The following is a 27,316-nucleotide window of genomic DNA, read 5'->3' as shown; positions in this document are numbered from 1 at the left end:
CGAGGTCGCCTCTCTTGCTGACAATCTTGAAAGGTCCCACGTATCTAGGGGCAAGCTTCCCTTTGATACCGAAGCGACGAGTACCTTTCATAGGAGAGACACGGAGGTAAACATGATCTCCGATCTCGAAAGCCAAATCACGGTGCTTACTATCATAGTAGCTCTTCTGGCGGGATTGGGCTGCTTTGAGGTTATCACGAATGACTTTGCACATTTCTTCTGCCTCTGTGATTAAGTCATTACCCAAAAGCTGACGTTCACCGGTTTCAGACCAGTTGAGAGGGGTACGGCACTTCCTGCCATACAGAATTTCAAATGGGGCCTTGCCCGAACTTGCTTGAAAACTGTTGTTGTAGGAGAATTCAGCATAAGGAAGACAATCCTCCCACTTCATGCCGAAGGAGATCACACAAGCCCTGAGCATATCTTCAAGAATCTGGTTGACACGCTCGACTTGACCGCTAGTTTGAGGATGGAAAGCTGTGCTGAAGCGGATGTTCGTGCCCATGGCCTTCTGAAAAGAATCCCAAAACTTCGAGGTAAAGATGCTGCCACGGTCTGAAGAGATCACTTGTGGAATACCGTGCAGAGAGACAATACGAGAGGTATAGAGTTCCGCCAATTGAGCTGCAGTGATCGACTCTTTGATAGGCAGAAAATGAGCCACTTTGGTGAGTTTGTCGATGACAACGAATATAGCATCATTGCCACGCTTGGACTTTGGAAACCCAGTCACGAAGTCCATTTCAATGTGGTCAAACTTCCATTCTGGAATGGCAAGAGGTTGGAGGAGACCTGCTGGCCTTTGGTGTTCTGCCTTCACTCTTCTGCAGACATCACATTCATTCACGAATTGAGCAATCTCGCGCTTCATTCGAGTCCACCAATAAGCTTGCTTGAGGTCCTGATACATCTTCGTGCTCCCAGGGTGGATGGAGAGGAGAGAATTGTGAGCCTCGTTCATGATCACTTTACGAAGGTCACCTTTGGGTACAACAATACGATCCTCGAAGAAGAGAGTGTCCTTGTCATCAAGGCGGTAGCACTTCTACTTGGACTGGCTCTTGGCAATCCCAATCTTCACCTTTTTCACCATAGCATCAAGAAGCTGGGCTTGGCGAATCTGGTCTTCCAAGGTAGGAGAGACTAGAAGGTTGGCGAGGAAACCTTGAGGAACAACTTGCAGATTAAGTTTGCGGAAAGCTTCACAAAGCTCGGGTTGATAAGGCTTGAGAATCAGACTGTTGCAGTAAGCTTTCCTGCTCAAAGCGTCAGCAATCACATTGGCCTTGCCTGGAGTATACTCGATACTCGGATTATACTCTTGAATCATTTCGACCCATCGAGTTTGCCTGAGGTTGAGATTAGGCTGAGTGAAGATGTACTTGAGACTCTTGTGATCAGTGAAAATGTCCACTTTTCTTCCCAATAGAAGATGTCTCCAAGTCAAAAGAGCATGCACAACTGCCGCCAACTCGAGATCATGAGTGGGGTAGTTCTTCTCATTAGGCTTCAACTGGCGAGATGTATAAGCAACAACTTTCTTCTCTTGCATCAATACTGCGCCAAGACCTTGGAGAGAGGCATCACAAAAGACCTCGTACGGCTTGGATTCATCAGGCGGAGTCAGAACTGGAGCAGTGATCAATTTCTCTTTCAAAGTGTTGAAAGCAATATCACACTCCGGAGACCAAACGTACTTGACGTGCTTCTGAAGAAGATTTGAGAGAGGCTTCGCGATCTTAGAAAAGTTTTCAACGAATCTTCGGCAATAGCTTGCGAGACCGAGAAAACTGCGGAGTTGCTTCACGTTCTGAGGAGGTTCCCAATTCACAATTGCAGACACCTTCTCAGGATTCACGGCAATGCCCTTGGCAGAGATGATATGACCAAGATAAAGAACCTCATCGAGCCAAAATTCACACTTGGAGAACTTGGCGTAGAACTGATGTTCCCTGAGCTTATCAAGAACCAAACGCAAGTGCTTGGCATGATCTTCCTTGTTCTTCGAGAAAACCAGAATGTCGTCGAGATAGACCAAAACGAAGTCATTGGTGTAGGCGTTGAAGATGAAGTTCATCATGCGAGAGAACGTCGGAGGAGCGTTGGCGAGGCCAAAAGACATGACAGTGTATTCATATGAACCAAAGCTTGTCCTGAAAGCCGTCTTGGGAATATCTTGCTCACGGATTCGAATCTGATGATAACCCATACGGAGATCAAGCTTGGAGAATACTTGGGCACCTTTGAGTTGTTCGAACAGCTCATTGATGTTGGGAAGTGGATATTTGTTCTTGATGGTCTTCTTGTTCACTGGACGGTAATCAACACAAAGTCGGTCCGTTCCATCCTTCTTCTTCACAAAAAGAACACCACAACCCCATGGAGAAGAACTAGGCCGGATGAGACCCATTTTCTCTTGAATATCGAGTTGCTTCTTCAGCTCCTTCAACTCTTCAGGTCCGAGCTTGTAAGGACGTTTGCACACAGGTTCCGTACCAGGCTCAAGATCAATAACGAATTCAACTGGCCGGTGCGGAGGCATTCCTGGGAGCTCTTCTGGAAAGACGTCTTGATATTCGCAAACGACTGGAATTTGCGAGATAGCATCGAGTTCACCCTTCTCATTGAGAGAAAACAGACGGATGGTATCGTCATTCGCGGCAAAGACAATTACATCCTCAGACGAATGAGTTAATTGAATCTGCCTGGCTGCACAATCAAGCTGAGCCTTGTGCTTAGAAAGCCAATCCATCCCGAGAATAAGATCAATATCCGAGTTACCAAGAACCATTGGAGAAGCCAGAAACTTGAAATCACCCATCATGATAGAAACATCCGGGACTATTGAAGTAGCCCTCATAGACTTAGCCGGAGAAACCACTCCCATAGGTTTACCCAACATTTGTGAAACGAAGTCATGCTTGGAAACAAATGATCTTGACATGAAACAATGCGATGCACCAGTGTCAAAAAGAACTTTTGCTGGAAAAGAGTTAACTGGAAAGTTACCCATGATGACATCTGATGATTCCTCTGCCTGAGCTGCATTCAGCAAGTTGACCTTGGCGTGCTTGGGGTTATGCTTGACCACAGCTGTACTTGCCGATCTGACAGGAGGAGGAGGAGGAAGACGCCTCTGGTTGAAACACTTGTTGGCATAGTGACCCTTCTGTTGGCACTTGTTGCACGTGACCTCTGAAAGCGGACGGTGATACGGAGCACTCGATCTTGGAGCTTGAGACGAAGTCTTGTTCTGAAAGCCAGGGTTGGGTGGGTGGGAAGAACCACTGCCACCTTTGCTCTTCTGCTGATACGGCTGACGGAACGGAGGAGGAGGAAGCCAATACTTCTGCTGCTTGGCCACTTGAGTAGAGGAAGAAGGAGTAACATCTCTGACTCGCTTCTTGGAAGCATCACACCTCAACTGAGCAGCCTCTTGCTTCAGTGCCATGTTGTAGAACTCATCGTATCTCAAGGGCTCAAAGAGGACAAGAGCGAGCTGAATATCTTCTCTGAGACCACCCCTGAACTGATATATCATGCTCTTCTCATCAGGGACGTCCTGCTTGGCAAAGCGGGCGAGCTTCTGGAACAACTTGTTGTAGTCATAGACAGACAAAGAGCCTTGCTTCAGATTGCGGAATTCCTCACGCTTGCTTTCAACCACGCTCTGGGGAATATGATGAGCTCGGAAATCTCGACGGAAATCATCCCAAGTGATAACACGTCCACCTCTGGAATCCTTGTACTGCTGGAACCATTCTGCAGCTTGATCTTTGAGTTGGAAGGAAGCGAACTTAACAAAGTCCTCAGGCCTGACGTTACTGCACTCGAAATGCTTGCACAGATCCACAAGCCAATCGTCAGCATCGGTTGCCTCAACACAATTGCTGAAAGTCTTTGGCCCGTTAGCAAGGAACTGGTTGAGTGTAGCAAAGTGACTCTGATTGCTGCCTTGATTCCCTTGACTGCCTTGATTGCGCTCTTGAAGAATTTGCATGATCAACTATGTGTTTGCATTGGTTGCGGCCATCACAGCTTGCCATGCCTCCGGAGGAGGTGGAGGTGGTGGCGGATCAGGATTCGGAGTCGTGCGCGTTGGAGGAGCCATCCTGAAGAGGTTGACCACCATTAGCACATTGATAGACAAATATTGAAGCTGAATCCAACGGAATGAAAATTGCAACATATAGTCTTCACATCCGAACAAAATGAACGAATGCATTCCTCTTGAAATGGTCACATATCCATAAATTGAGAAGCCACGTAGAATTAAGGTAGAGAAATAAATCAACAAGGTACGGATCAAGAACGAATAATCGGTAAGAAATCCCAATCTCAAACCAATATCCGTGGAAGAAGAACTAGAGCTACTAGAATTCCCACCTATGAAACTCCCGAACCTTTCCGGTTATGCAATCAGGTGTTGGGGATACAGGGGAAGCATAATATCTCACCCAAACTAGCAATTCCTACATCCAGCTGTATCCATCCTTCAACACATAACCAAGAAACCTTCGGAAACCATCTACCTCAACCTTCGAAAAGCATCCGTTATACAAGTTATGGCGATACTCCCGAACTCCCGCCCCAGTACTGGGTGGCGTCGAGGTTATCTCACCAACGAACTGCATAAAAGAGATTTTCGATGTCGGCGTACTAAACTCAGGTATTCCAGAACTGCAACGATAAAATTATGATGACAACACCTCAGAGCTCAACTCCCCGGGACACTTCCACTAAACCCCTGACAGGAGGCACCAAGACAATGTTCTCATCATAAAACCATCGGAACGATTCCAAGATACCCGCGTGATCCTAAATTTTTTTAGTGAAATTTGAGAAGAGAAGAGTCAAAACTCTACGTCAGGATGCCTTACCAGAGCGATGAGGAGACTGGGAAGTAAAAAGAATTCCTAAACTCTCCGATATATAATTCCTAAATGACTCAAAACATTTTTCTAGACACAACTCGGCCGCTAAAAACGATCAAGCAATGGGGCTCCTAAGGTCGGGGAAGGCTCTGATTACCAACTTGTAACACCCTCGATGCGACTATAGCTCCCACGTGTCGAGGCACGACTTAGAGACATAATCGCATTGAAGGCATATGTCGCAAGTTAGGCAATCTTCACAACATCCCATGTAATATAAATAATAAAGGGGAGATAACATAGTTGGCTTACACTCGCCACGTCAATCAAGTACATAAATAACATTACATCATCCAAACACTCATGGCCCGACTACGGCGCCAAAATAAAAGAGAACCCAACATGCGACAACGGTCCCGTTCACCCCCAACTGGGCACCACTACTGATCATCGGGAAAGGAAACATAGTAACGTTGAGAGTCCTCGTCGAACTCCCACTTGAGCTCATACGCGTCTCCTGGAGCGGAATCATCAGGCCCTGCATCTGGTGTAATAGTAATCTGTGAGCCACAGGGACTCAGCAATCTCGCACCCTCGCGATCAAGACTATTTAAGCTTGTAGGTAAGGCAAGGTAAATATAGGTGGAGCTGCAGCAAGCGACTAGCAAATATGGTGGCTAACTTATTCGCAAAAGAGAGCGAGAAGAGGAGGCAAAGCACGAGCGAGAAACTAGAGAACAACCTGCGCAAACATTACTCCAACACCGTGTCCACTTCCGGACTCCGCCGAGAAGAGGCCATCACGGTAACACACTCAGTTGATTCATTTTAATTAATTAAGGTTCAAGTTATCTACAACCGGACATTAACAAATTCCCATCTGCCCATAACCGCGGGCACGGCTTTCGAAAGTTCAATCCCTACAGGGGAGTCCCAACTTAGCCCATGACAAGCTCTCACGATCAACGAAGGAATAGACCTCCTCCCAAGACGTTCCGATCAGGCTCGGTATCTCGGTAATTCAAGACAACTCCGACAATGGTAAAACAAGTCCAGCAACACCGCCCGCTGTGCCGACAAATCCCGATAGGAGCTGCACATATCTCGTTCTCAGGGCACACCGGATAAGCTAAGCGTACGGGAGCCAACATAACCCAAGTTTCCAAGGGACGGCCCCGCACGGTGCTCTAGGTTGGACCAACACTCAGAGGAGCACTGGCCCGGGGGGTTAAAATAAGATGACCCTTGAGTCCGCGAAACCCAAGGGAAAAGGCTAGGTGGCAAATGGTAAAACCAAGGTTGGGCATTGCTGGAGAAGTTTTATTCAAGGCGGACTGTCAAGGGGTTCCCATTATAACCCAACCGCGTAAGGAACGCAAAATCCGGGAACATAACACCGATATGACGGAAACTAGGGCGGCAAGAGTGGAACAAAACACTAGGCGAGAGGCCGAGCCTTCCACCCTTTACCAAGTATATAGATGCATTAAGATAACAAAGTAATATAATGATATCCCAACAAGTAAATAAATGTTCCAACAAGGAACGGCCTCCAATCTTCACCTGCAACTAGCAACGCTATAAGAGGGGCTGAGCAAAGCGGTAACATAGCCAATCAACGGTTTGCTAGGACAAGGTGGGTTAGAGGTTTGACATGGCAATTTGGGAGGCTTGCAAGCAAGTGGTAGGCATCGTAGCAATGGCATAGCAAAAGAGCGAGCAAACTAGCATAGCAAAGATAGTAGTGATTTCGAGGGTATGATCATCTTGCCTGCACAGTTGTCAGAGTTGACTGGATCCTCAAAAGCAAACTCAACGGGCTCCTCGTTAGCGAACTCGTCTCCTGGCTCTACCCAAACAAGACAAACAAGCAACAAGGATATAATCAACCACGTGCAACTCAAACAACACGATGCAAAGATGATATGCTATGCGGGAATGCGATGCGGGATGCAAAATGCAAGATATGACAGGAAATGCATGAACCTGGCCTCAACTTGGAAAACCAAGTGTGCCACTGGAAAGATGAGATGAAATCGCTTGAAAACGATATAAAGAACGCCGGAATCGGAGTTACGGTTTGGAAATGGCAAGCGATTCAAAAATGACACCGGTCTGCGATTTACAGCAAGTAGGCATCTAAATGCAATGAGATGAACATGCTACAGCACCCAAACATGACAACAAAATACATGGCAGGGATGCTTACAAGATGCTTAACAAAAGTCTAGCACTGAGCTACGGCCAATTCATCCATTAACAGGTTCAAACAAGCATGGCAAAAATGCATATGGCAAACAGATCTCAGACTTAGTGAAATTAACACTTGTCTGGAATTTCAGATCAGGTAGCCCTCTTCGAAGCAACAAAACTACATGCTACAGGATCTGAACATGGCAAAGTAAAGTATGGCATGGAGCTACTCAAAGAGCTTAACAAAAGTCCCTTAGTGACCTTGAGCCAAAAGGGATCAGAAAATACAATTGCAAGCATGTGAACATAGCAAAAACATAATCAGTTTTTAGACTTGGTGAAAACTGACACATGCTGAAATATAACTCAAGTAGGCATGTTTACGAGCTCGATGCACTCACTACGGTGCAAGTCATGGCAAGACAAGCATACGTCCATCAAGAAGGAATAAAATGCAAGCTAGAAATGGCAAGAACAATAGCATAGCATGCACGGATCAACTACAACATCACCGGCAAAATTGCAAATAAGTTGACAATCTTCCCAGATTCACAAAGTAGCAAAAGTAGAGCTCGATTGACTCAAGCTAGGGTGCTCCATAATTGCAAACAAAGACATGGATGAATGGAGAACTACAATATTAACAAAACTCCCTTACTGATCATCCTCAAAAGAGGCACGGATCACTAGGAAACAACAAGAACATATGGCATCATGAGATAAACAGATCCAGGACTTAGTGATATTACTAAGTCCCTGAAAACAGGATTAGCAAGTGCACCACTTTGCAAGCTTGCACTAGTCAGCACACATATCCTAAAAATACATGTGTTGCACCTCTGGAGAGATGACAAAACTCTTAACAAAACACATGTAGAGCATTGGGGCATATCATGCACACCTTAATCATGGCAAAAATGACAAAAGTGCTAAACGGAGTAGCAGATCTGACAATTAACTCAAGTAGCCCTCTTCTAACAGCATTTCGGGCATCAGGATGAGCTCAAATGAAAATGATGCAATGGAATGAAATGATGTGCTCTCTGAGTTGAACATTTTGATATGCTATATGCATGAATCGGAGCTACGGATGCAAAGTTACGGAGCCGCGAACATGAGCACTTGGACTGCGAATTTCGGGACTTAGACAAAAAAAATCAACCTCTAGGGTTTTTTGGATCTAGATCTCGCGCACGGAAATCGAGGAACTCCGGCGAGGAACTGTAGCTGCCGGAGAGGAGGGAGGTTGCCGGCGACGAGGGGGAGGCCGGACGGCGGCGGCGTGAGGAGCGGCGGGTGCGGGCGTGAGGAGGCGGCGGCGAGCAGCTCGGCCCAGCGGCGGAGGAGGAGGGCCCGCCCGGGCCTGGCGGGCCGGCGGGAGCGAGGCGGCGGGGATGTGGGCACGCGGCCACGTGGCGTGCCTGATTGGCGCGGGCGGCGGTGGCAATTTTGTCCGGCGGCGGCCAGACGTGTCCGGTGACGGGCAGGGGCGATTTCTAGGGTTCCGGGGAGAGAAGGGATCCGGATTTCGGGGGGTGTTTAAATAGGCATAGAGGGAGATAGGAGAGTCCAAATGATGAGCAGTTTTCGGCCACGTGATCGTGATCGAATGCTCTAGATGATGGAGCAGAGTTAGGTGGGTTTTGGGCCAAATTGAAGGGGTGTTGGGCTGCAACACACGAGGCCTTTTCGGTCCCTCGGTTAACCGTTGGAGTATCAAACGAAGTCCAAATGATACGAAACTTGACAGGCGGTCTACCGGTAGTAAACTAAGGCCGCTTGGCAAGTCTCGGTCCAATCCGGAAATGTTTAATCCCCACACACGAAAGAAAGCTAGAAATGACCACCGAAGGAGAATGAAGCGCCGGAATGCAAAACGGACAACGGAGAAATGCTCGAATGCATTTGATGAACACGTATGCAAATGTAATGCACATGATGACATGATATGAGATGCATGACAACGACAACAACACACGGAGAAAAAACCCGAACCCGAGGAAATAAATATAACTTAACGCCGGAAACGGCAAGAGTTGGAGTACAAATAGGGAAAGTTACATCCGGGGTGTTACACCAATCTAGGGCTCCGACGGAGCTGTTCTACCGGGGAAACTTCCCTCCGGGAGGGGGAAATCATCACCATCGTCATCACCATCGATCCTCTCATCGGGAGGGGGTCAATCTCCATCAACATCTTCACCAACACCATCTCCTCTCAAACCCTAGTTCATCTCTTGTATCCAATCTTTGTCCCAAAGTCTCAGATTGGTACATGTGGGTTGCTAGTAGTGTTGATTACTCCTTGTAGTTGATGCTAGTTGGTTTACTTGGTGGAAGATCATATGTTCAGATCCATTATGCATATTAATACCCCTCTGATTATGAACATGAATATAATTTGTGAGTAGTTATGTTTGTTCCTGAGGGCATATGAGAAGTCTTGCTATAAGTAGTCATGTGAATTTGGTATTCGTTCGATATTTTGATGAGATGTATGTTGTCTTTCCTCTAGTGGTGTCATGTGAACGTCGACTACATGACACTTCACCATTGTTTGGGCCTAGAGGAAGGCATTGGGAAGTAATGAGTAGATGATGGGTTGCTAGAGTGACAGAAGCTTAAACCCTAGTTTATGCATTGCTTCGTAAGGGGCTGATTTGGATCCATATGTTTCATGGTATGGTTAGGTTTATCTTAATACTTCTGTTGTAGTTGCGGATGCTTGCAATAGGGGTTAATCATAAGTGGGATGCTTGTCCAAGGAAGGGCAGTACCCAAGCACCGGTCCACCCACATATCAAATTATCAAAGTACCGAACGTGAATCATATGAACGTGATTAGCTTGACGATAATTCCCATGTGTCCTCGAGAGCGCTTTCCTTCATAAGAGTTTGTCCAGACTTGTCCTTTGCTGCAAAAAGGATTGGGCCATATTACTACACCTTATTTACTTTTATTACTTGTTACTTGTTACAAATTACCTTATCATAAAACTATCTATTACCGATAATTTCAGTGCTTGCAGAGAATACCTTGCTGAAAACCGCTTATCATTTCCTTCTGCTCCTTGTTGGGTTCGACACTCTTACTTGTCAAAAGGACTACGATAGATCCCCTACACTTGTAGGTCATCATCACAACAGTTGGAACTATAGGTGGCCAAACGGGCCGGGATAGCTGGGCCGGCCCGATAGCACGGCCGGCACGGCACGTCACGTGCTAAACGGGCCAGGCCCGGCACGCGGCACGCCAGGGGCCGTGCCTGGGCCTGAAGGCCGAGCACGCGGGCTGGCACAGCACGGCCCGATTATCTTTTTATTTTTTTTATGTATCCTAATGTGGCCCAACAGGTAAAAATAGGCTAAAAACGCCCGGTGCACAAAATAGGTGGCAGATTAGCAGGCCTAGCGTGCTTGTGGGCCGGCCCGATTAGCATATGGGTCGTGCCTGGGCTGAAGGCTGCAGCACGCGGGCTGGCATGACACGGCCCGTATAATAATCGTGCCTCGGCGGGCCGGGTTGTGCCAGACACGATTAGGATGGGCCGGGCCGGGCCGGCCCATTTGGCCAGCTATAGTTGGAACTGGTCTACCAAATCATCGTCTTCACCAAGCTACTGGTTCTATTTCCTCAATCCTTTCATTTCGTCATTCTTGTATTGAAGTACTTGATCGTTACTGTTTGAAGACTTTGACTGAAGACTTTCTCAATTTCCATAATCCTATTTTTCCAGTCAGGTTGTCTTCAGCCTGCTTGTCCTGTTTATACGCTACTTGTACTCTGTGCTTGTTTTCATTTCATCATAATGACTGTGCTTCTGTTCTGTTATGCATGCATCTGAGTACTTATTCTGCTGCTAAGTAGTTTGTTGCTTAGGAATTTCCTCACCTAGAAATTCTTTAGTGACGAATTTGTAAAAATCGCCTATTCACCCTCCCTCTAGTCGATATAACGCACTTTCACATGTAAACCCTAGTTCTCACCCCCTCCTTTATAAGGCGGGCGGGGGGGGGGGGTGTAGATTGGACGACACCTGATGAATAACTTAAACCTCGGTAGCTATCACTACCTTCAATTTGTAACCCCCTCACACGAACCATCAATAAAAAAACAAAGCAGGAGTAGGGTATTATCTTGACCATGAGGGTCCGAACCTGGGTAAAACTCCGTCTGTGATCCCCTCGGGTACATTCGGTCACGTTCTCCACCCTGCCGAGGACACTGACATTTTTTGGTATCATCAATTAGCGTGCAATATTAGTCCTACTAATTTGTTGTCATCAATACAAAAAAACCGTGTGTGATCCCCTCTGGTACATTTGGTCACGTTCTCCACCCTACCGAGGACACTAACGGTTTTTGGTATCATCAATTAGCATGCAATATTAGTCCCACTAATTTGTCGTCATCAATACAAAATCAACAATTAAAGGGCACAATGTACTTTCACAAACTTTATTGAGCAGTTGTCCATATATTAGCCCACCCCCTGAATTACATGGATAGTTGTGCGACAATATTATTTGTTACTTTTCCCAACATCGCAAGTGTAGTATTTCCTCATGCTCCAATTTTTTTATCCAAACCCAACATCCACTCATGCCATTGATATGATAACAACTAGGCTTTTAAAAGAAACCCTTCATCTCATCCTTGAACTCATTGAGATACTTCTCCTCCACACACTGGGTCATAACTCGTGTGCCCTTCTTGGGCATTGGCGGAGCACCAAGCACCACGACCGCCATGTAATCTGCATAGGTAAATGGTAAGATATGGCTAGGAGTGCCCCACCCGTAGTCGACCTCAAAGAATCCAAGCCTCGTCCAATCCGACACAAATAGCACATTGTGCTCGAACGCCAACTGGTATGGATCAATCTTCACATCCCCTGACGCCCACTTGGCAAACTCCAAAGGGAGCCTTGCCTTCCCGTCCCTAATCATCCTGATCACACCAAGCAGCCCCATCATGGCAACATCCTTCGCCATAGATGTCACGGTAACCGGGTAGAAGCAGTTGCCGTAGAAGCCCCCATCCTTTGGGAGAACTTGTGTGAGAAGGTGTCTGGTGTTTGCGAAGAAGCATATTTTGACCTCGGATTCTGGACTGTACTTGATGGCCCGAGTTCGAGCTTGCCAAACCATTGCAATGGCGACATCAAAAGTTGAGCAATACTGACCCATTGCTTGGAAGTATTCGACCTTGACATGGGCGATACACTCTGAGCTAACATCTGTGGCGAAATGCTGGAAGCCGAAGGACTGGAACGATGGCGGTGGCCCTGGAGGTAACTTGGGTGGGCTTGGGATTACAGCCCGAGCCCATGCAGGAGCCACCGTAGGCTTGTCCAGACCGCGGGCTAACTCAGCAATTGTGTTGATGAATTGTGCTGCGCCAAGCCCGTCTGTGAGGGTGTGGACCGCTACCAAGCCCACAACAAATCCTCCACAAGTGAATTCGGTCACCTGGCATGGACAGAGTTAGAACGAGAAAGGTAATGCAATATCAGTCTTGAAACATCAGTTAAAATGACAAGGAAAAAGTTTGCAATATAGAGTCCTGAAACCATGACATTCGATATTGTTATTCAGATGAAGTGGTTGTATGGAATTTGAGTCAGTGAAGAGACAAATACAGTCAGGCTGTAGTAGTAGACTACCTAAACCATTGTGACGTGTCGGTGCTGCCGGCACTTTCTATCTTCCACTACCAACAACGCGATGTATCCTAAAAAAGAGGGGGATGTGGTACAGTTCCACCTAGTTAGTGTATCATACATATGTGTTACAGTTCAACCACTCTGATACGTAGTCTTGGTTCATTTTGGAGCTACTCTCTCTGGTCGCAAAAAAGGGTCTTGACCTACACTAGTCCGAGAAATGAATCCATTAGAAATACTGTCTTGAAACAACATCTATATTGGGAAAAAAATAGGAAACAACATGTGGTTTCTTGAGGTCAACATATTCTTTCTTCCTGACTTCATGACTTCAGACGCCCTGAACTAATTCATGGCGATGGTTTCTCGATGTGGTGGGTTGCTCTCTCTCCCTGCTTAAAATGTCCATGCCCCTGTTTTTAAGCTTAAAACGTTTACTAATACGGACGAGCATGCTTAAGAATAAACGGGCGGAAATTGGCAGCCTGATCTAAATATACTATACCCGATCGGACTATGTATAAATATATGTTGTTGGTGACTTGAATAAGTTGATGCTCGCTTACTGCCTTTGATAATCGCACACAAGAAAATGCGAAAATGAATGAAAGATGCGGACTGCAGATGCCTAAACATTTTCTGCAAGGAGCCTCGGACTCATGTACTTCCTTTGTTTGTTTTTATAAGACGTTTCAGATAGTTTTTTTTACTCTCTTTATCCGAAAAAACTTGTCCCAAACTTGTCTCTCAAATGAATGTATCTAGTATATTTCAAATGAATGTATCTAACACTAACTTTATGCTAGATATATTCATTTGAGAGACAAGCTTTTTCGAATGAAGGGAATACTGTTTTAAACAGTATCTGAATGTCTAAAACGTCTCATAAAAAGGAACAGAGGCACTTGAACTAAAACCACGACGAGTAATTTAAAACGGAAGAAGCAGTAACGAAAATATGATGTAACCGTACGTATATACCTGCATCATGACCGGAATAGTGGTAGGGTCAACGCCTTCCTCCGGAGCGGGCAGCAGCTCCTCCTCGCAGACCACGAGAGGGTAGTCCAGGCCGTTCACGTCCTCCAGGCTGCAGTCGGCGGCGGCCTCAACGAACCAAGCGCCGTCGCCGGTGCACGCAACGCAGGCCTCGCCAGCCGCCGCCGATCCCACGAAGCGGCCGGCGAACGCGGGGTACTCCACCAGCGCGCGCGACAGCGCGGCGCGGATCACCTCGGCCGGCCTGGCGCTGTCGGCGCCGTTGCGCCGGAACACGTGCAGTGACCGCACGGTGTGGCGCAGCCCGGGCACGCGGTCGATGGCGGACAGCTCCAGCGTCTCTCCCGACGCCGGCGCGGCCGGCACGACGAACGACTGGGATTTCCTTGCCAGGGTGACTGACGACACCATGGTGGCCACGTGCCCAGTGTCAGTGTGCGATGCGAAATGTGGGTAGCGTGAGGCTTCGAGACAGCACGGGATGCGTATTTATAAACGCCGAAGTCTGGGCTGGGCTGAATGTACGAGCGGCAGCCCATCCAAGCTTGCAAAGCCCAAAAGCAGAGACAATAGAATAAAAAAATGGAGCATCCCTCCCGCACACGCGACGCGACCCAGGCACCAACGAGAGCGCCACCGGCGGCACCCACGCTCGGGCACGGGGGCGCACGACACGACGAGAAAAGGACGCCACCCGGCCACCTCCTCGGCTCCTCCCACTCGTGGTCTTCTCCTCGGCCCTCCCACACCCAAAAAGCTCCAGGGAAACCCCCCACGCGCGCGCCTGGTGCCGGATCGGATCGGGGATGTGGGAGTCGGTGGCGCTCACGCTGGCCGGCGCCGCCGGCAACAGCATCGGCAAGGTGCTCCAGAAGAAGGGCACCCTCATCCTCCCGCCCCTCTCCTTCAAGCTCAAGGCACCCCTCTCCCCTCCCTGCCCCCTTATCCATCCCTTCCGGTTGCCGGCGCTGCTGCTTACTGTTAGATGGATGACGCCGCCCTCTTCGGTCTTGTGCAGGTCATACGGGGCTACGCGCTCAACAGGCTCTGGATCAGCGGCTTCCTCCTCGACATGTGCGGCGCCGCCCTCATGCTCACCGCGCTCTCGCAGGCGCCGGTGCGTTGCCTGCTTCCCAACTCCCTTGTGTTTCTCTTCTCGCCCGATTAGTAGGATGCCGCATGATGACTGATGCGGCGTTTGTTTTTTCTCATCAGGTCTCTGTCGTGCAGCCGATTGCCGGCTGCGGCCTCGCCATACTCTGCGTCTTCTCCCATTTTTACCTCAAGGAGGTCATGAATGGCCTTGATTGGATTGCCATCACAATGGCCGGTCTCGGCACCATAGGTGAGCTACAGTACAGTCACAAGTTCGTCATCATAGTTTTACGTGCAATGGTCACAAGATGGAAATGGATTGGTTAATGGCATTAGGCTAGTATCCATGCACTGACTGGATTTACTCTGCGTTCTGTAACTTCAGGAGTCGGTGTAGGAGGGGAGGAGCAGAAAGTGGAAGAGATTCCCCTTTTCAGTATACCTTGGCTGGTGCTCACCGTTCTCATCTTGTTTGTAGGTACCATACTCTGTGTTGTATTAGTTTTATTACATCCACGTAAGTATGCATTCTACCAAAACAACTGTAGTTTCTCTTGCACAAACTATTTTGACCGTTCTTGCTATAATATTCCAACTCTCACCAACAATTTTAGGCGTGCACCACATGAGTATTACCCTTGTATTTCTATATAGAAAATTATGTTCTCTTAACTATTTCTGTGTTATGCCCCCACGAAACTGCTTGCTGGAGTTAGGGAAGTGTTTAGACTGCTCTTTTGTTGGATTAATTCATTCCCGTTTCATTAAAAAACACGTCAATTGGAAAGACCTAATCATATTGTAGGATATTATGGTGGATGATATTATTATAGTGCTGATGAATCCAGATTCTAGCCTGCTACTGATGGCAATTTTGTTTGGTTTATGCCAATTAAGGTTCTGCTCAACACTTGGCTTCATATCTACAAAAAGCAAAGGCGCGAACAAGAGTTGGTGAGCAATTTTTTAATTTCGGATTCATGTTTCAATATTGCAAATATTGACACCTTGCATCAATCCAGACTGGACCTGAAGTGATCGAGGAGGTCATATACGGCTTAGAATCAGGCATTTTGTTTGGGTAATTTTTTTTATCTATTTCCATTTATCACTTTGTTTACAGCCTTTTCTATTTTAAAAATTAATTTATGACTTAGACTCAGGCCTTATGTTGACCACTCTGGTCCCTGTTTCAATTGATTGAGAGGATATTTACTTGGGAGTATACATTTATCATGAAATAAACAAATGTTACTTCAACCTTTCTTTTCTTTTAGTATACAGTTATGCAGTGACCCAATATGGGAGGATGACTCATAATTATTAACTTATTTCATGTATAGGATTTCATCAGTGATCTCTAAGATGGGATTCGTGATGTCTGAAATGGGCTTTCCGAAGATTGTTGTGCCAGCTGCCATTTCTTGTAGTGTGGCCTGCAGTGCCGTGGGATTTGTTTACCAGGTATGTCTAGTTTACTGGAGATGCGACTCCCTACTTGTGTGCATCACAGAGATGTCCCTTCTTAATGCGCACTGCTGCCCTGATACTCTGGAGATGTACTTCTCTGCTTTTTATGTGTTCTGGCATTGATAGGGATGTATACAGTGCTTGTGTAGTGTTTGTAGAAAACCTAGAGATTTTACCTGCCATCGGTGCTGCACTTGTTAATGATTTACGCACTCGAACAGTGCACGGGAACTATTGAGACTATTGCACTTTGTTAATCTCAACTAATGCTGTCGGTGTGCATGCATTTATTGTTTGGCTGTCATACAACCTATGTCAAATCCTTCTGTTTCAAGCAATCTTCAGCTGATTGCACTCCTTTCATAGAACATGCACATGTGGGCCATTGCGAAGACATTTAAAGCAGAATTGATTTGTGAACCTGGAAAGCATCAAATTGTTGGAATGGCATGAAGGATCGTTGCTTCTTGTTGGGCTCTGTCTTGAGCTGGAAGACGTCCTTGAACAAGTACAAGTGTGTCATCTTTTTCCATGTTTGCTACAACTGTTGCGTTACCAACGATTCCAAGTTTCTCTTGCTGTCCATTGTGCCATGGTGGCAGGTGAACAGTTTTTTGATGGTCATCAGAATGAGGCCCTGCATGGAGGCATTCTAGAGGTATCTCCATACTAAAGAAAAAAGGTTGTTTAGTGTTGATCTACATTCAGGTGGCCACTCAGTCTGTTGGTTAGATACCTCTAGATCACCCCTTGCAAAGACTCATGCCAACAAGGTTTGGAGACTCCACTTGTTGAGTTTCCATTGCACAATGAAAGATATGGCCATCTTGGTATGGAAGATGAATGAGATGTCATACTATTACTTGTTCAAGGACATTTTCCTGCTCTTTAGAGAGACTCACCCCAAAGCAGCCATCTCTCACCTCACTTTAAATGACTCTTTGTTGGATTCACAGACCAAATCCTCTTACTCCCTCCGGATGGGAATATAAGTTTGGCATGGGAACTTAGGTAGTCAATTTAACTAGTGAAGCATTTATAATATGCCACAAAAAATATATGGCTAGAAACTTCATTGGACGATGAATCTAAAAATATTTTTTTATAACATACATCATATTTTGCGCTAATCAAATCGAAGACCTAAATATCCGTGCCTGACCTATATTCACATCCAGAGGGAGTGGAACAAATCTGTCAAAATGGCAAACAGGTGCACATATGCTGCACAATGACATTAACTACCGAGGTGCATTAGTTCATACTATTTATTCATAGTTTTTATGTAGTGTTTTTTGAGAACATGTACTTGCTAGTTAAACTCTTACACCAAGCTTATGACGCCACCATAACGTGAATATTAGGGTACACCATATGGGAGCAAAGTGGAGTGGAGTATTTTTTGTCTGAGTGAAGCAGGAACATGGGTGTGACTGACCTTGAATGGAGCCACATAGTGATGTCACATAATATTTGCTGATACTAAAATTGAGCTATAAATCTTGCTTATTGTAAATCATATCACACTGCTTCTTCCTTTTTGCTGCCGAGACCATTTTTTTAATCTAAAAAGGGAAACACATGTGCATGTTCTATGAAAGGAATGCAATCCTTTTTGCAATTATTTTTTACAAAATTTATACTGTACTAATTTATACTCCATTGACATTGATGATCTGCAAAATTTTAAAATTTTGTTATTTGCAAATTGTTTTCTCAGATTGCACTAGTATATTGGACCCGTCTGATGAAATATGTGTTTTTAACATTTGTCATAATGACTTGTCTAGTTATCTTTCAATGCTTCTGCTCTGGTTTGTGGCTTTGCTTTGTATATTCCACTAATGGGACATGACGCCTGTGCAGACTCGAGGTCTCAAGCATGGGAGGGCAATTGTTGTGTCCACATGTACATCGGTGGCATCTATTGTGTCTGGTGTTGTGGCTGGTATGGTTGCACTTGACGAACATCTGCCGACAGCTCCCGCAGGACGTTTTTTTCTCTTGCTTGGATGGTAATGTCATTATACTACATTGTGTTTTTCTTTCTGTGTTGTGTGCTATTGCTGAAGACTGATCTGATTCCCTTTTCCCTGCTTCTGTAGTTAGCTACTCCCCCCGACCCATACTAATTGTCGCTGCTTTAGTACACAACTTTGTACTGAAGCTGTGACAAGTAATATGGATCGAAGGGAGTACATTGTTTTTTTTTTCTTTTCAATGCCTGCACCTTTAAGGCTATTGCATTGGCAGTGTATCCGATAACCGTGAGATCCTGGCTAAACTATGAATTTTGTGATTGTGATCACGAGGGGAGGTTGCGTGGTGGGGTAGGGGGTGATGGTGGTGGAACACTTAACATACATTGTGGACGCAGTGATGATAGGCAATACTGGAGGTGGCAGAGAACCTCTTGTTCTGTATGGCAGTATCTCCTTGATAGATATAGCAGCAGTAGGACCACCCATGCCCAAATCTGGGGATGGTTGTGCATCCAAGGCCCAAGGGGCTCCACCGTCGCATTGAGCAGGAGCTGGGAAACAGTCACTGCCTTATCTATGCTGTGGGAAAGCCGGATGTGGGTAGATCTGGTGAGATGGAGACGAAAGGTTAGCCACCTACAACCACAGGCACCATCTTGTGGAATGTGCAGAGAGGGAGGCAGCGATGGATAATCCCATGCAGGTCTAAAGTGAGTGAGGTGGCATTGACGTTGGGGAGGAAGACAATGCTGGAGTAGAGGGAGGAAGACTTCCAGAGTAGTGAGTGTTTGGGGCGATTCGCAATTTTGCAGTTGTTGGGATGTCTGTGAAACTGTTTTGGTTGTGTGGGGATATCCCGCCCCAATGTGAGCCATCTCTTGTAATCATGCAGCTACAGACGCATTTTTTGAGATTTCCACCTGATATGCTCTGCTATTTGCCTCACTAAATTGCAAGTGGGGTGGGTGCTTCTCTTGGGACTATATATGGAATTCATGTAGCATGTGCTTGTTATGTATTCTTTGTTGGCAACTTTGATCATGAGAGAATATATCAAGTTCTTTCTCAGTCTATTAAGGTTACGGATATGCAAATTCAGCTTTGCTGAAATACCTAATGTATATTGGGTGCAATAGATTAGGACAATAACACCAGTAGTGTACCGTGTAAGGAGTCATATCGTCTATTGACAAATTGGATTGAACAAATGTGTTGTCTCTTTGTGCTCTCTGACCTCTGCTCCACTTTTTTGAATTGGCTGAGGGACACTAAAGAGTTGGTTCTCCTTTCAGGTTCTTCATTATTACGGGGGTGATACTTCTTGTTACTTCAACCCGAGTGATTGCGCGCCTACCTAAGCCTGTGCAGAAGTTTTTGAAGAGTAATATGGAGCGTTCACACAGCATCAGGAGGCCTGGGTCAGCCCGAGGGAAGGATCCCAACCAAAGCACAACAATCCATGCCTCGACATTACATATACTAACCTCTACAGGGAAAGAGAAGGCCTAGAGGTGCTACTGGAGCATGACTGTCTTAACACCTTTGATGGGTCCAATCACTAATGTGAATGTACAAGTCTAGAGTAGCATCTCAAAAGTTTGGGCTGGCTGCTCATATACTGACTGCCCTTATAGATCTAACAGAAACAGAAGTTCGTAAAATCTCCTGTGAATTTTGATCAAGTTACATACCTTCCTGTGGTCAGTTGTAAGTGGTATATTAGTTTGTTCTCTTCCCTTCCGAATCTTGTGTGCGTGTTTCTGCTTTACTTGCAGCACCATTATATTTTGCTTTTAAGAATGCGTGGGGAGGGCCATGTATGTCCTGTTTGGATGTTTGGGCTACTTGATACTACAACTCTTGTGATATACCGTCAATTACTTCGGTTCCGTTAGGCCCTTGCTGATGGTTTCTTTCACAGAAGCTTCCCCCAGTGCACTGTCACAGTTGTGGGAAATGTGGGCAAAATATTTGCTGTACCTACATGTGTAAGAATTGAAAATTTTGCAACTATACAAGTATTGAAGTATATATTGCTAATCCAGCTGCACATGACTTTCATACGTGGTATACACCTAACATTTCTGATGAACCCTATTTTTCTGTTTCTATTTTGTTAGAATTAAAGAATGAACAGGATGATCTCATACCTGTCTCCGTTTCCCATGCTGCCAAATGAAGTGTGGCCAAATGACCAAGTCAGAACGTATCAGAGGTTTGTAGTTATCTGTGCCCACAAGTTCCAAGTGTGTTAGGAATTTAGGATTAGCTATAGGAGATGCTTGTTCCACTAGCGGGGTAGCTATCCTGAAATTTTCCAACCCTACCGTGATAAAAAAAGAAAGGTTTGCTTTCTGTGTGGTTTGGTGGTAGGCACAGTTTTGTCCAGCAAATTTGATTAGCTAGGTTAGGTCAACTAATGTACTACTACAGTATGCATAGTATTACGTAATAACGGAAAAGATTAAGAATTTCACATCAGTCGCCTTGGGTCAGGCAGCATCCGGGCAAGGGGGTCATCCAGTGCTAATAAGCTGGTAAAAGAGTTTGGACATCTTTATTGTACATCTTCAGTTAGGGTATAGGTTGACAATCTTCTTTGTGGGAATTGCATGTGTTTTTGCTAGGCAGAGTGATGTTTGTAGTTACTCCCTAGAAAGTGCTATCTAGTGAATGCATCACATGGTACATTCCTTATAGACAAATTAAGCGCCCCGTTTTGTCATTAATTGTCATGTCATGTAGTCAGCTTTGATCTGATCTCAATGTTTACCTACACAATTTCCTTTTTGAACTTTACATTTACAAATTCACAACTTTAACGATGCAAATAAACTCGGCTGAGCATTTCTAAATGGCCTCATCTTGCTGAAGAGTCAAAAGCACCCAAAATACATTTATTATTACAAGCCATGATGCTTTTTTTTTGCGGGGAACAAGCCATGATGCTTCGTCGCTGGGAAAGCGGGAATGTACTCCAGCATAACCGTGGAGCCTCGCACGTACTATTATTGGGAGAATATTGTGCAAATTAGCCCATAATAAATATGCCGAGATAGCGAAAAATGGTATACGCTCACAGGCCACACGCAACCACCTATTCCAATCCATAAGGACCCAGACTGAAACGGCGTGCCGATGTCACAGTCGATCCACCGGCGCCTTGCGATTTTAATTAAGCATTACTATTAAAAAGTACGCGTGGCGAGTTGGGAGAAACATTATCTTTGGACACGCTTGCTGCCTAAGCCTGCTGCCGTGTAGTCGTACTCCGGTTTAATCACCAAGATAAACGACCCTACCAAGAGAAAGCAACTGGGCATGCTTGATTCAATCTTCCTTCTTTGACGTTGTTTTTTCTCTAGTGCTTCCTTGGATCCATATTACTTATCGCAGATTTGTGATGGTCGTACTAGGCGTTACCATCTCATCCAGTCCAATAAAAAGAAGAAGATAATGCTAAGCAAGAGGGTTACGGGCTTACGGCAGAGTACAGTAGGGTACCCCAAGCAATATTCAAAGCATCCACCAGGGGAAAGCGAAAGCGTCAAAGCGAGGGCTAAAATGCAAAAGGAAAGAAGGAGAAGAAGAAGATACGGGGAATGGGATAGAGTCGGGGTGGGGAGGCCAAACTGGTCCTTTTTTCTTTTTCCTCCTGCGCTCTGCTCTGCTTTGCTTGCTTGGTCTACTTCCCCAACTCCCCCCGAAAAAACAATCCCAAGCGGCACCCACACGGCCATGGCCGCCCACCCCTCCTCCCCTCCCTCCCCAAACCCTAGGTAGCAGCACCATCACCACCACCACCGCGGGAGCCTCCCCGCCTCGCAGGTCCCTGAGCCTCCAGCCCGGCGCCGATCTGAGCCCCCGCCGCTAGGTCTCTCGGGAGGGGAAAGCGCGTCTTTTTTTTAGCCTTTGTCTTTTCGGCTGTGCTCGGTGGGAACTCCCGAGCTTCGGCGGAGCATTTCTCGGGGAGGGCGGGGATGGAGCCGCGGGTTGGGAACAAGTTTCGGCTCGGCCGCAAGATCGGCAGCGGCTCCTTCGGGGAGATCTATCTCGGTGCGGGCCGGCCTCTCTGCTCTTTGCCCCGAATTTCGGATTCCATTTTTGGGGGATTTTCTAGTCCTCGATCGATTTTTGACGCGCTTCTGTTTGTTTGTCTGTCCCCTTTGCGTGCGTGCAGGGACAAATATCCAGACCAACGAGGAGGTGGCGATTAAGCTGGTACGTGCTCCTGCTGCTGCGATTCGACTGCTCGGATCTTTCTGATGCTCCCGAGTAGTACTGCTGCTGCGTTAGCCTGCTTTGGACGCCGTAGTGGTTGAGGAATGTGGACCAGCTCATGCTTGGTGCTCCTGAGTAGTACTGCTCCTGTAGGATAGCTCGTGACATGCCGCTCTTCTCAAAGCTTGAGCTCTGGATGGATGCTCTGCCCTCGTTGGCAGATTTAGTTCTCCATGGATGGATGAACAATTTGGACTAGTTGATTGGTCAATGTTCCTGGGAATTGACTGGCGTGGTTGACTTCGTTGGACTTGAGCTTTTTATGCGCTTTCGGTTAATCTATGCAGATTGACAACTAAGCTCGAGCTGCCGAGCATTGGATGATGTATATAGTAATAAAATATGAACGGCAGATACAGTAAACCAGGAGAGGAATGAGAAACAGTAACTTGTGAAACATATTGCTGCATACTCCGTAGCCCGGAGTGACAGTCTAGATATAGAGACCCATTGCCCATAATTCTGCATCATAGTGGCTTGTTGCCTCTATAAACTACCACTAAATTTAGTATGCAGGTTATTTCGTCTTGATTGCCTGCATCAGATTTCTGAAGTTTGACATTTTATTACTTTCTTGTTCATGCAGGAAAATGTGAAGACAAAACATCCTCAGCTGCTCTACGAATCAAAGATTTACAGGATTTTGCAAGGAGGAAGTATGGAAGCTTTACATCGTGCATAATTTTGTAGGACTTCGATAGAACTAGTGGTTTGACAATCTTTGTTGTGGCAGCTGGAATCCCAAATGTCAGGTGGTTTGGTGTAGAAGGAGACTACAATGTCTTAGTCATGGATTTGCTGGGGCCAAGTCTGGAGGATCTATTTAATTTTTGCAGCAGAAAATTATCTCTCAAGACTGTACTTATGCTTGCCGATCAGATGGTACGTACACATACACTAATCATTTGATGCCATCCCTTCTTGTCGCCTTCGTCAATCTATTTGTATATAGCAATCAGCAAGCAATTAACTCTGTACCTATCCTTGATTAATTTACATGGACCTCAGCTCCATTTGCTAGCCACTCTAACGCACATTTTCACTTTTCCTTCCATTGCTTTTTTTTGGTCATACATACATTATGATTTTGCTCCTCATTTTTGTCGTATGTGTACCGTCTTTTTCTTTGTTTATTCCTAGCTTATGAGCTGTATCTGATCTGCACTCTCCCACTTGTAGATAAATCGAGTGGAATTCGTCCATTCCAAGTCATTTCTGCATCGAGACATTAAGCCAGATAATTTTCTCATGGGTCTTGGTAGGCGGGCTAATCAGGTGGGTAGCAATGCAGTGTTTAGTAATTAATTCAGATCTGCTGTATTATTTCCTTGTGTTAATTCTTACCACTTTATTCGTGCTCTTATATTTTTCAGGTCTATGTTATAGATTTTGGTCTTGCCAAAAAGTACAGGGATACCTCAACTCATCAACACATCCCATACAGGTAGAGGCATAAACATACTAAGTTATCTAGAGAGTATGATAGCAGCTTAAGTTATTTCCATACATCATACAGAAATGACACTGCTAGATTATGTCGAATATGTTTTAGTAGTTCTTTTCTTGAAGATGTCATTTTAGTTGGAGCACCCTTCTTATGTCAGTTTTTCTTTCTGATCTACTTTGGCTCCGCCCTGTGTTCTTACTTGATGGTAATATTGCAGAGAGAACAAAAACTTGACTGGGACAGCAAGATATGCAAGTGTGAACACTCATCTTGGCATTGGTGAGAAAATGATACTCTACCAGTTCATAATTGTTTCTTTTACATTGTAACTTCCACCTGTTGGACTTCATCCTGCTGTCAGTTGAGCGTCATAATCCTTGCCCTGCATATCTTCTTTTCTGACCATTTACTTCTATATTTTTGTTGTTGATCAGAACAAAGTCGAAGAGATGACTTGGAATCTCTTGGATATGTTCTTATGTACTTCCTACGGGGAAGGTCGGTTTATTTTCTGGATTCTTATTGTGTGCCACGTAAGATACATTAATGAATCAGATGTAACGTTGTTTTCTTTTCAGCCTTCCTTGGCAAGGTCTGAAAGCAGGAACGAAGAAGCAGAAGTATGAGAAAATCAGTGAGAAAAAAGTTGCAACATCAATTGAGGTACTTGGTAGTAATAATGTCTGTACTGGTTATTGGCACTCCGCCTTGTATATCATGTTGGTTATAATGTTCTCATTCTATTTCAGGCTCTGTGTCGTGGGTATCCTACTGAGTTCACATCATATTTCCATTATTGCCGCTCGCTTCGGTTTGATGACAAGCCTGATTATTCCTACCTTAAGCGACTGTTCCGTGACCTCTTTATCCGTGAAGGTTTGATTCTGTTTTCATTCTTGAAGAGGATTAGGAAATATTGTTTTTCTTTTCATACTTAAAGCCATGAGATATTAACTTCCCTCCTCCATACTTGATGGAAACCTGTTGCATTTTGTTTATTATTGAAGTACCAACATCCAAAACGCTTTAAAGGTTACAGGCGCATGGCTCATATTAGAATAATGCCTTGCAGGTTTTCAGTTTGACTATGTATTTGACTGGACAATACTGAAGTACCAGCAATCTCAAATTGCTAGTGCCCCGCCTCGTGTTGCGGTAAGTCCTTCCGTCGTGCACTCACCAACCAAATATGTGTATTTTTACGTAGCCATCCATGTGAAATTGTGACGTCTTGCATATATTTTACAGGGCCATGGTGCAGGACCTTCTGGGTTGACACCACCTGTATTGCAGAATGATAGTCAATCTGGTAATTGGTTTATTTTGATTGTTCCTTGCGAGTATTACTGTTTCAGGCAATATTGATGAGTAATTGACTTATAATAAAGTTGCCAAAAAGTTCCTTTGCTTCTATGGCTAATTTGAACCAGATATGATTTCTATAGTTGAACAATGAATTGTCTGACTTTCTTAGCCATATTTATTTATCCATTTGTTATGATGTAGGTGCCGTTGAAGGGAGGATTAGTGGTTGGTCAGCAATGGACCGACGTCGTGCCCCACCACCCATTGCAAGCGTGGGGACTTCAAATAAGCAGAAAGCCCCTGTAGGAAATGATGCTCCTATTTCTAAAGACCCTGCGGTGTGTACTCTCCCCATTTCCCGTTGTTCGTAGTATAGGACTTGATATTGTGATTGGAAGATTAAAGCCAGACACTTTTTTTCAATATCTAGTGCAAAAGAGGAACTATGTGCTCACTAGTCAAATTTTCTTAGGCAATCTTGCGTCCATGACTTGTTCTTATAAACTTGTGCTCTCATTTGCCAAAATTCGACCCACATAGGTCATCATAAACTGCCATTTCCCAGCTGTGCAACCCTGATCAGTGTTTCATGTGGCTTGCAGAAATACTTCCAGCTTTGTGCAAGTGTTGGTGTTTTTTTTGTAGGCTTGTATTATCACTCTGTAATCTTTATATCTCTTGTTTTTCATTTAGTTGTGAATGTTCTGTTTTCCTCGTGGATGACTCCATTCATAATATTTTATGTTCTTGTATATAGGCATCATGATTCATAATCTGCAATATGGAAATTAAACACCAGCAACATTACTCCATTGTTTCAAGCTTCTTACTCTGGCTGTTGTCGCTGTTGTTCAGATATCTGGCTTGAATTTTTTGGGGCGGTCAAGTGGATCGTCAAGGAGAGCTGCTGTTTCAAGTAGCCGGGATGCTGTGGCAAGCGACACTTTTGAGCCTTCACGATCACGCACGACTGATGCAAGCCCTGGTGCATTCCGTAGAACCTCAGGTGCTCAGAGAAGCCCACCGGTTGATTCTGCAGAACCACAGCGTTCCTCTTCGGCCCGGCACTCATCTAACCCGAAGAACTACGAGTCTGCCCTCAAAGGTATTGAAGGTCTTAATTTTGATGGCGATGAGAGGGCTCAGTACTAGTAGCACTGAGAAAACGATTCTACTTCCACGTGTGCTGTGTATAAATTATAATCTGAAGATAAGCACAGCATTTCCTGTTGAGTTTTGGATCACAGGAGATGCTACGAGGAGGATGTGAAGTGCTATTGCCAGATGATGGGGTGGTGGTCTTCTGGACACGGTAAATAAGTGGTCAGCCCGAGGCACAAGGAATGTAGCTCTCATAATTTAATGTGATTGGGGTGCTTCTGTAAATGTCTTTAATCTTTATAGTTTACTATGTGGCGCTTGTCGAGTTTGTTGTATTATTTCTATTCCTTACGGTGCGCCTTGTCCAGTTGCCATTGTCTTGGCACAGCCAAGTGCAGCTTGTAGGACTTTGTCTTTGGAAACTGGAACTTGACCATGTAGAATTTTTTCGTCGGTTCATCGAACAAATTACAAATTTGGCTGGTAACATTTCCTGACTATTAATGTGCCTTTGAGGAGCAATGTCGTGTGGCTTTTTAGAGATGTGTTTCGTAAAGTGGCATCTCTTTTAACGTCTGTGCCGTGCATGTTTTTGCACTTCGGTCTGATCGCAAACCTATGTTGTTATTTGCAATTTGCTTAGCACAAGTATGCGTGTTTATTTTTTGGCCTGTTTGGGATGGAATTTTTTTGTGGTTGATGTTGTTGCATGAGTTGAGATGTTTTCTTTGGAACTGTTGTATTGCAAACCACGGCCCTTCATTTAGCAACGCGGTGATGTGTCCTAATTGACCAAACTTGGTGGATAAAAAACACAGAAGGCAGTGCAGGCGCAGCAGCCCAGGCAGCCGACATAGCACTGCAAGGGAACATGTACAGCCACATGTCTCAACTGGGTGC

At 45.4% G+C, this 27,316-nt stretch overlaps 3 protein-coding genes across 4 annotated transcripts; 2 read left to right on the top strand and 1 right to left on the bottom strand.

Moving 5' to 3' along the window:
* Nucleotides 1-11,500: 11,500 nt before the first annotated feature.
* Nucleotides 11,501-14,181, bottom strand: LOC123061752 (acyl transferase 5). Its single transcript, XM_044485002.1, has 2 exons — nucleotides 13,718-14,181; nucleotides 11,501-12,542 (listed from the first exon to the last, which is right to left on the bottom strand). Exons 1-2 carry the CDS (start codon nucleotides 14,144-14,146, stop codon nucleotides 11,703-11,705), a joined length of 1,269 nt encoding a protein of 422 aa, XP_044340937.1. The 5' UTR covers nucleotides 14,147-14,181; the 3' UTR covers nucleotides 11,501-11,702.
* A 150-nt stretch (nucleotides 14,182-14,331) lies between these two features.
* On the top strand, nucleotides 14,332-20,139 carry LOC123061753 (probable magnesium transporter NIPA9). Its single transcript, XM_044485003.1, has 9 exons — nucleotides 14,332-14,652; nucleotides 14,754-14,852; nucleotides 14,951-15,080; nucleotides 15,216-15,304; nucleotides 15,728-15,784; nucleotides 15,853-15,911; nucleotides 16,174-16,294; nucleotides 18,167-18,315; nucleotides 19,575-20,139. Exons 1-9 carry the CDS (start codon nucleotides 14,542-14,544, stop codon nucleotides 19,789-19,791), a joined length of 1,032 nt encoding a protein of 343 aa, XP_044340938.1. The 5' UTR covers nucleotides 14,332-14,541; the 3' UTR covers nucleotides 19,792-20,139.
* Nucleotides 20,140-21,942: 1,803 nt separating this feature from the next.
* Nucleotides 21,943-26,938, top strand: LOC123061751 (casein kinase 1-like protein 2). 2 transcript variants are annotated; one of them, XM_044485001.1, is made up of 15 exons: nucleotides 21,943-22,338; nucleotides 22,463-22,503; nucleotides 23,150-23,219; nucleotides 23,297-23,445; nucleotides 23,743-23,838; nucleotides 23,937-24,007; nucleotides 24,228-24,289; nucleotides 24,445-24,508; nucleotides 24,589-24,673; nucleotides 24,760-24,886; nucleotides 25,083-25,165; nucleotides 25,259-25,319; nucleotides 25,517-25,653; nucleotides 26,171-26,420; nucleotides 26,563-26,938. In XM_044485001.1, exons 1-15 carry the CDS (start codon nucleotides 22,263-22,265, stop codon nucleotides 26,583-26,585), a joined length of 1,395 nt encoding a protein of 464 aa, XP_044340936.1. In that variant the 5' UTR covers nucleotides 21,943-22,262; the 3' UTR covers nucleotides 26,586-26,938. The 2 variants fall into 2 exon arrangements, with proteins under 2 accessions (XP_044340936.1, XP_044340935.1); XM_044485000.1 differs by having other exon boundaries at nucleotides 21,944-22,338; nucleotides 26,171-26,938.
* The last annotated feature ends 378 nt before the right edge of the window (nucleotides 26,939-27,316 follow it).

Source organism: Triticum aestivum, chromosome 3A (assembly GCF_018294505.1).
Source record: "Triticum aestivum cultivar Chinese Spring chromosome 3A, IWGSC CS RefSeq v2.1, whole genome shotgun sequence".
In the NCBI taxonomy this organism is placed as follows: domain Eukaryota; kingdom Viridiplantae; phylum Streptophyta; class Magnoliopsida; order Poales; family Poaceae; genus Triticum; species Triticum aestivum.
This window is presented reverse-complemented; position numbering and strand designations above follow the sequence as displayed.

Coding starts and splice junctions, on each gene's coding strand:
- LOC123061753 (XM_044485003.1), top strand. CDS start 14,542: ATGTGGGAGTCGGTGGCGCTCACGCTGGCCGGCGCCGCCGGCAACAGC. Junction 14,653..14,753: donor CCCTCTCCTTCAAGCTCAAG/GCACCCCTCTCC, acceptor GGTCTTGTGCAG/GTCATACGGGGCTACGCGCT. Junction 15,305..15,727: donor TCACCGTTCTCATCTTGTTT/GTAGGTACCATA, acceptor ATGCCAATTAAG/GTTCTGCTCAACACTTGGCT.
- LOC123061751 (XM_044485000.1), top strand. CDS start 22,263: ATGGAGCCGCGGGTTGGGAACAAGTTTCGGCTCGGCCGCAAGATCGGC. Junction 24,008..24,227: donor CATCAACACATCCCATACAG/GTAGAGGCATAA, acceptor GTAATATTGCAG/AGAGAACAAAAACTTGACTG. Junction 25,166..25,258: donor GTGCCCCGCCTCGTGTTGCG/GTAAGTCCTTCC, acceptor TATATTTTACAG/GGCCATGGTGCAGGACCTTC.
- LOC123061752 (XM_044485002.1), bottom strand. CDS start 14,146: ATGGTGTCGTCAGTCACCCTGGCAAGGAAATCCCAGTCGTTCGTCGTG. Junction 12,543..13,717: donor CTATTCCGGTCATGATGCAG/GTATATACGTAC, acceptor TGTCCATGCCAG/GTGACCGAATTCACTTGTGG.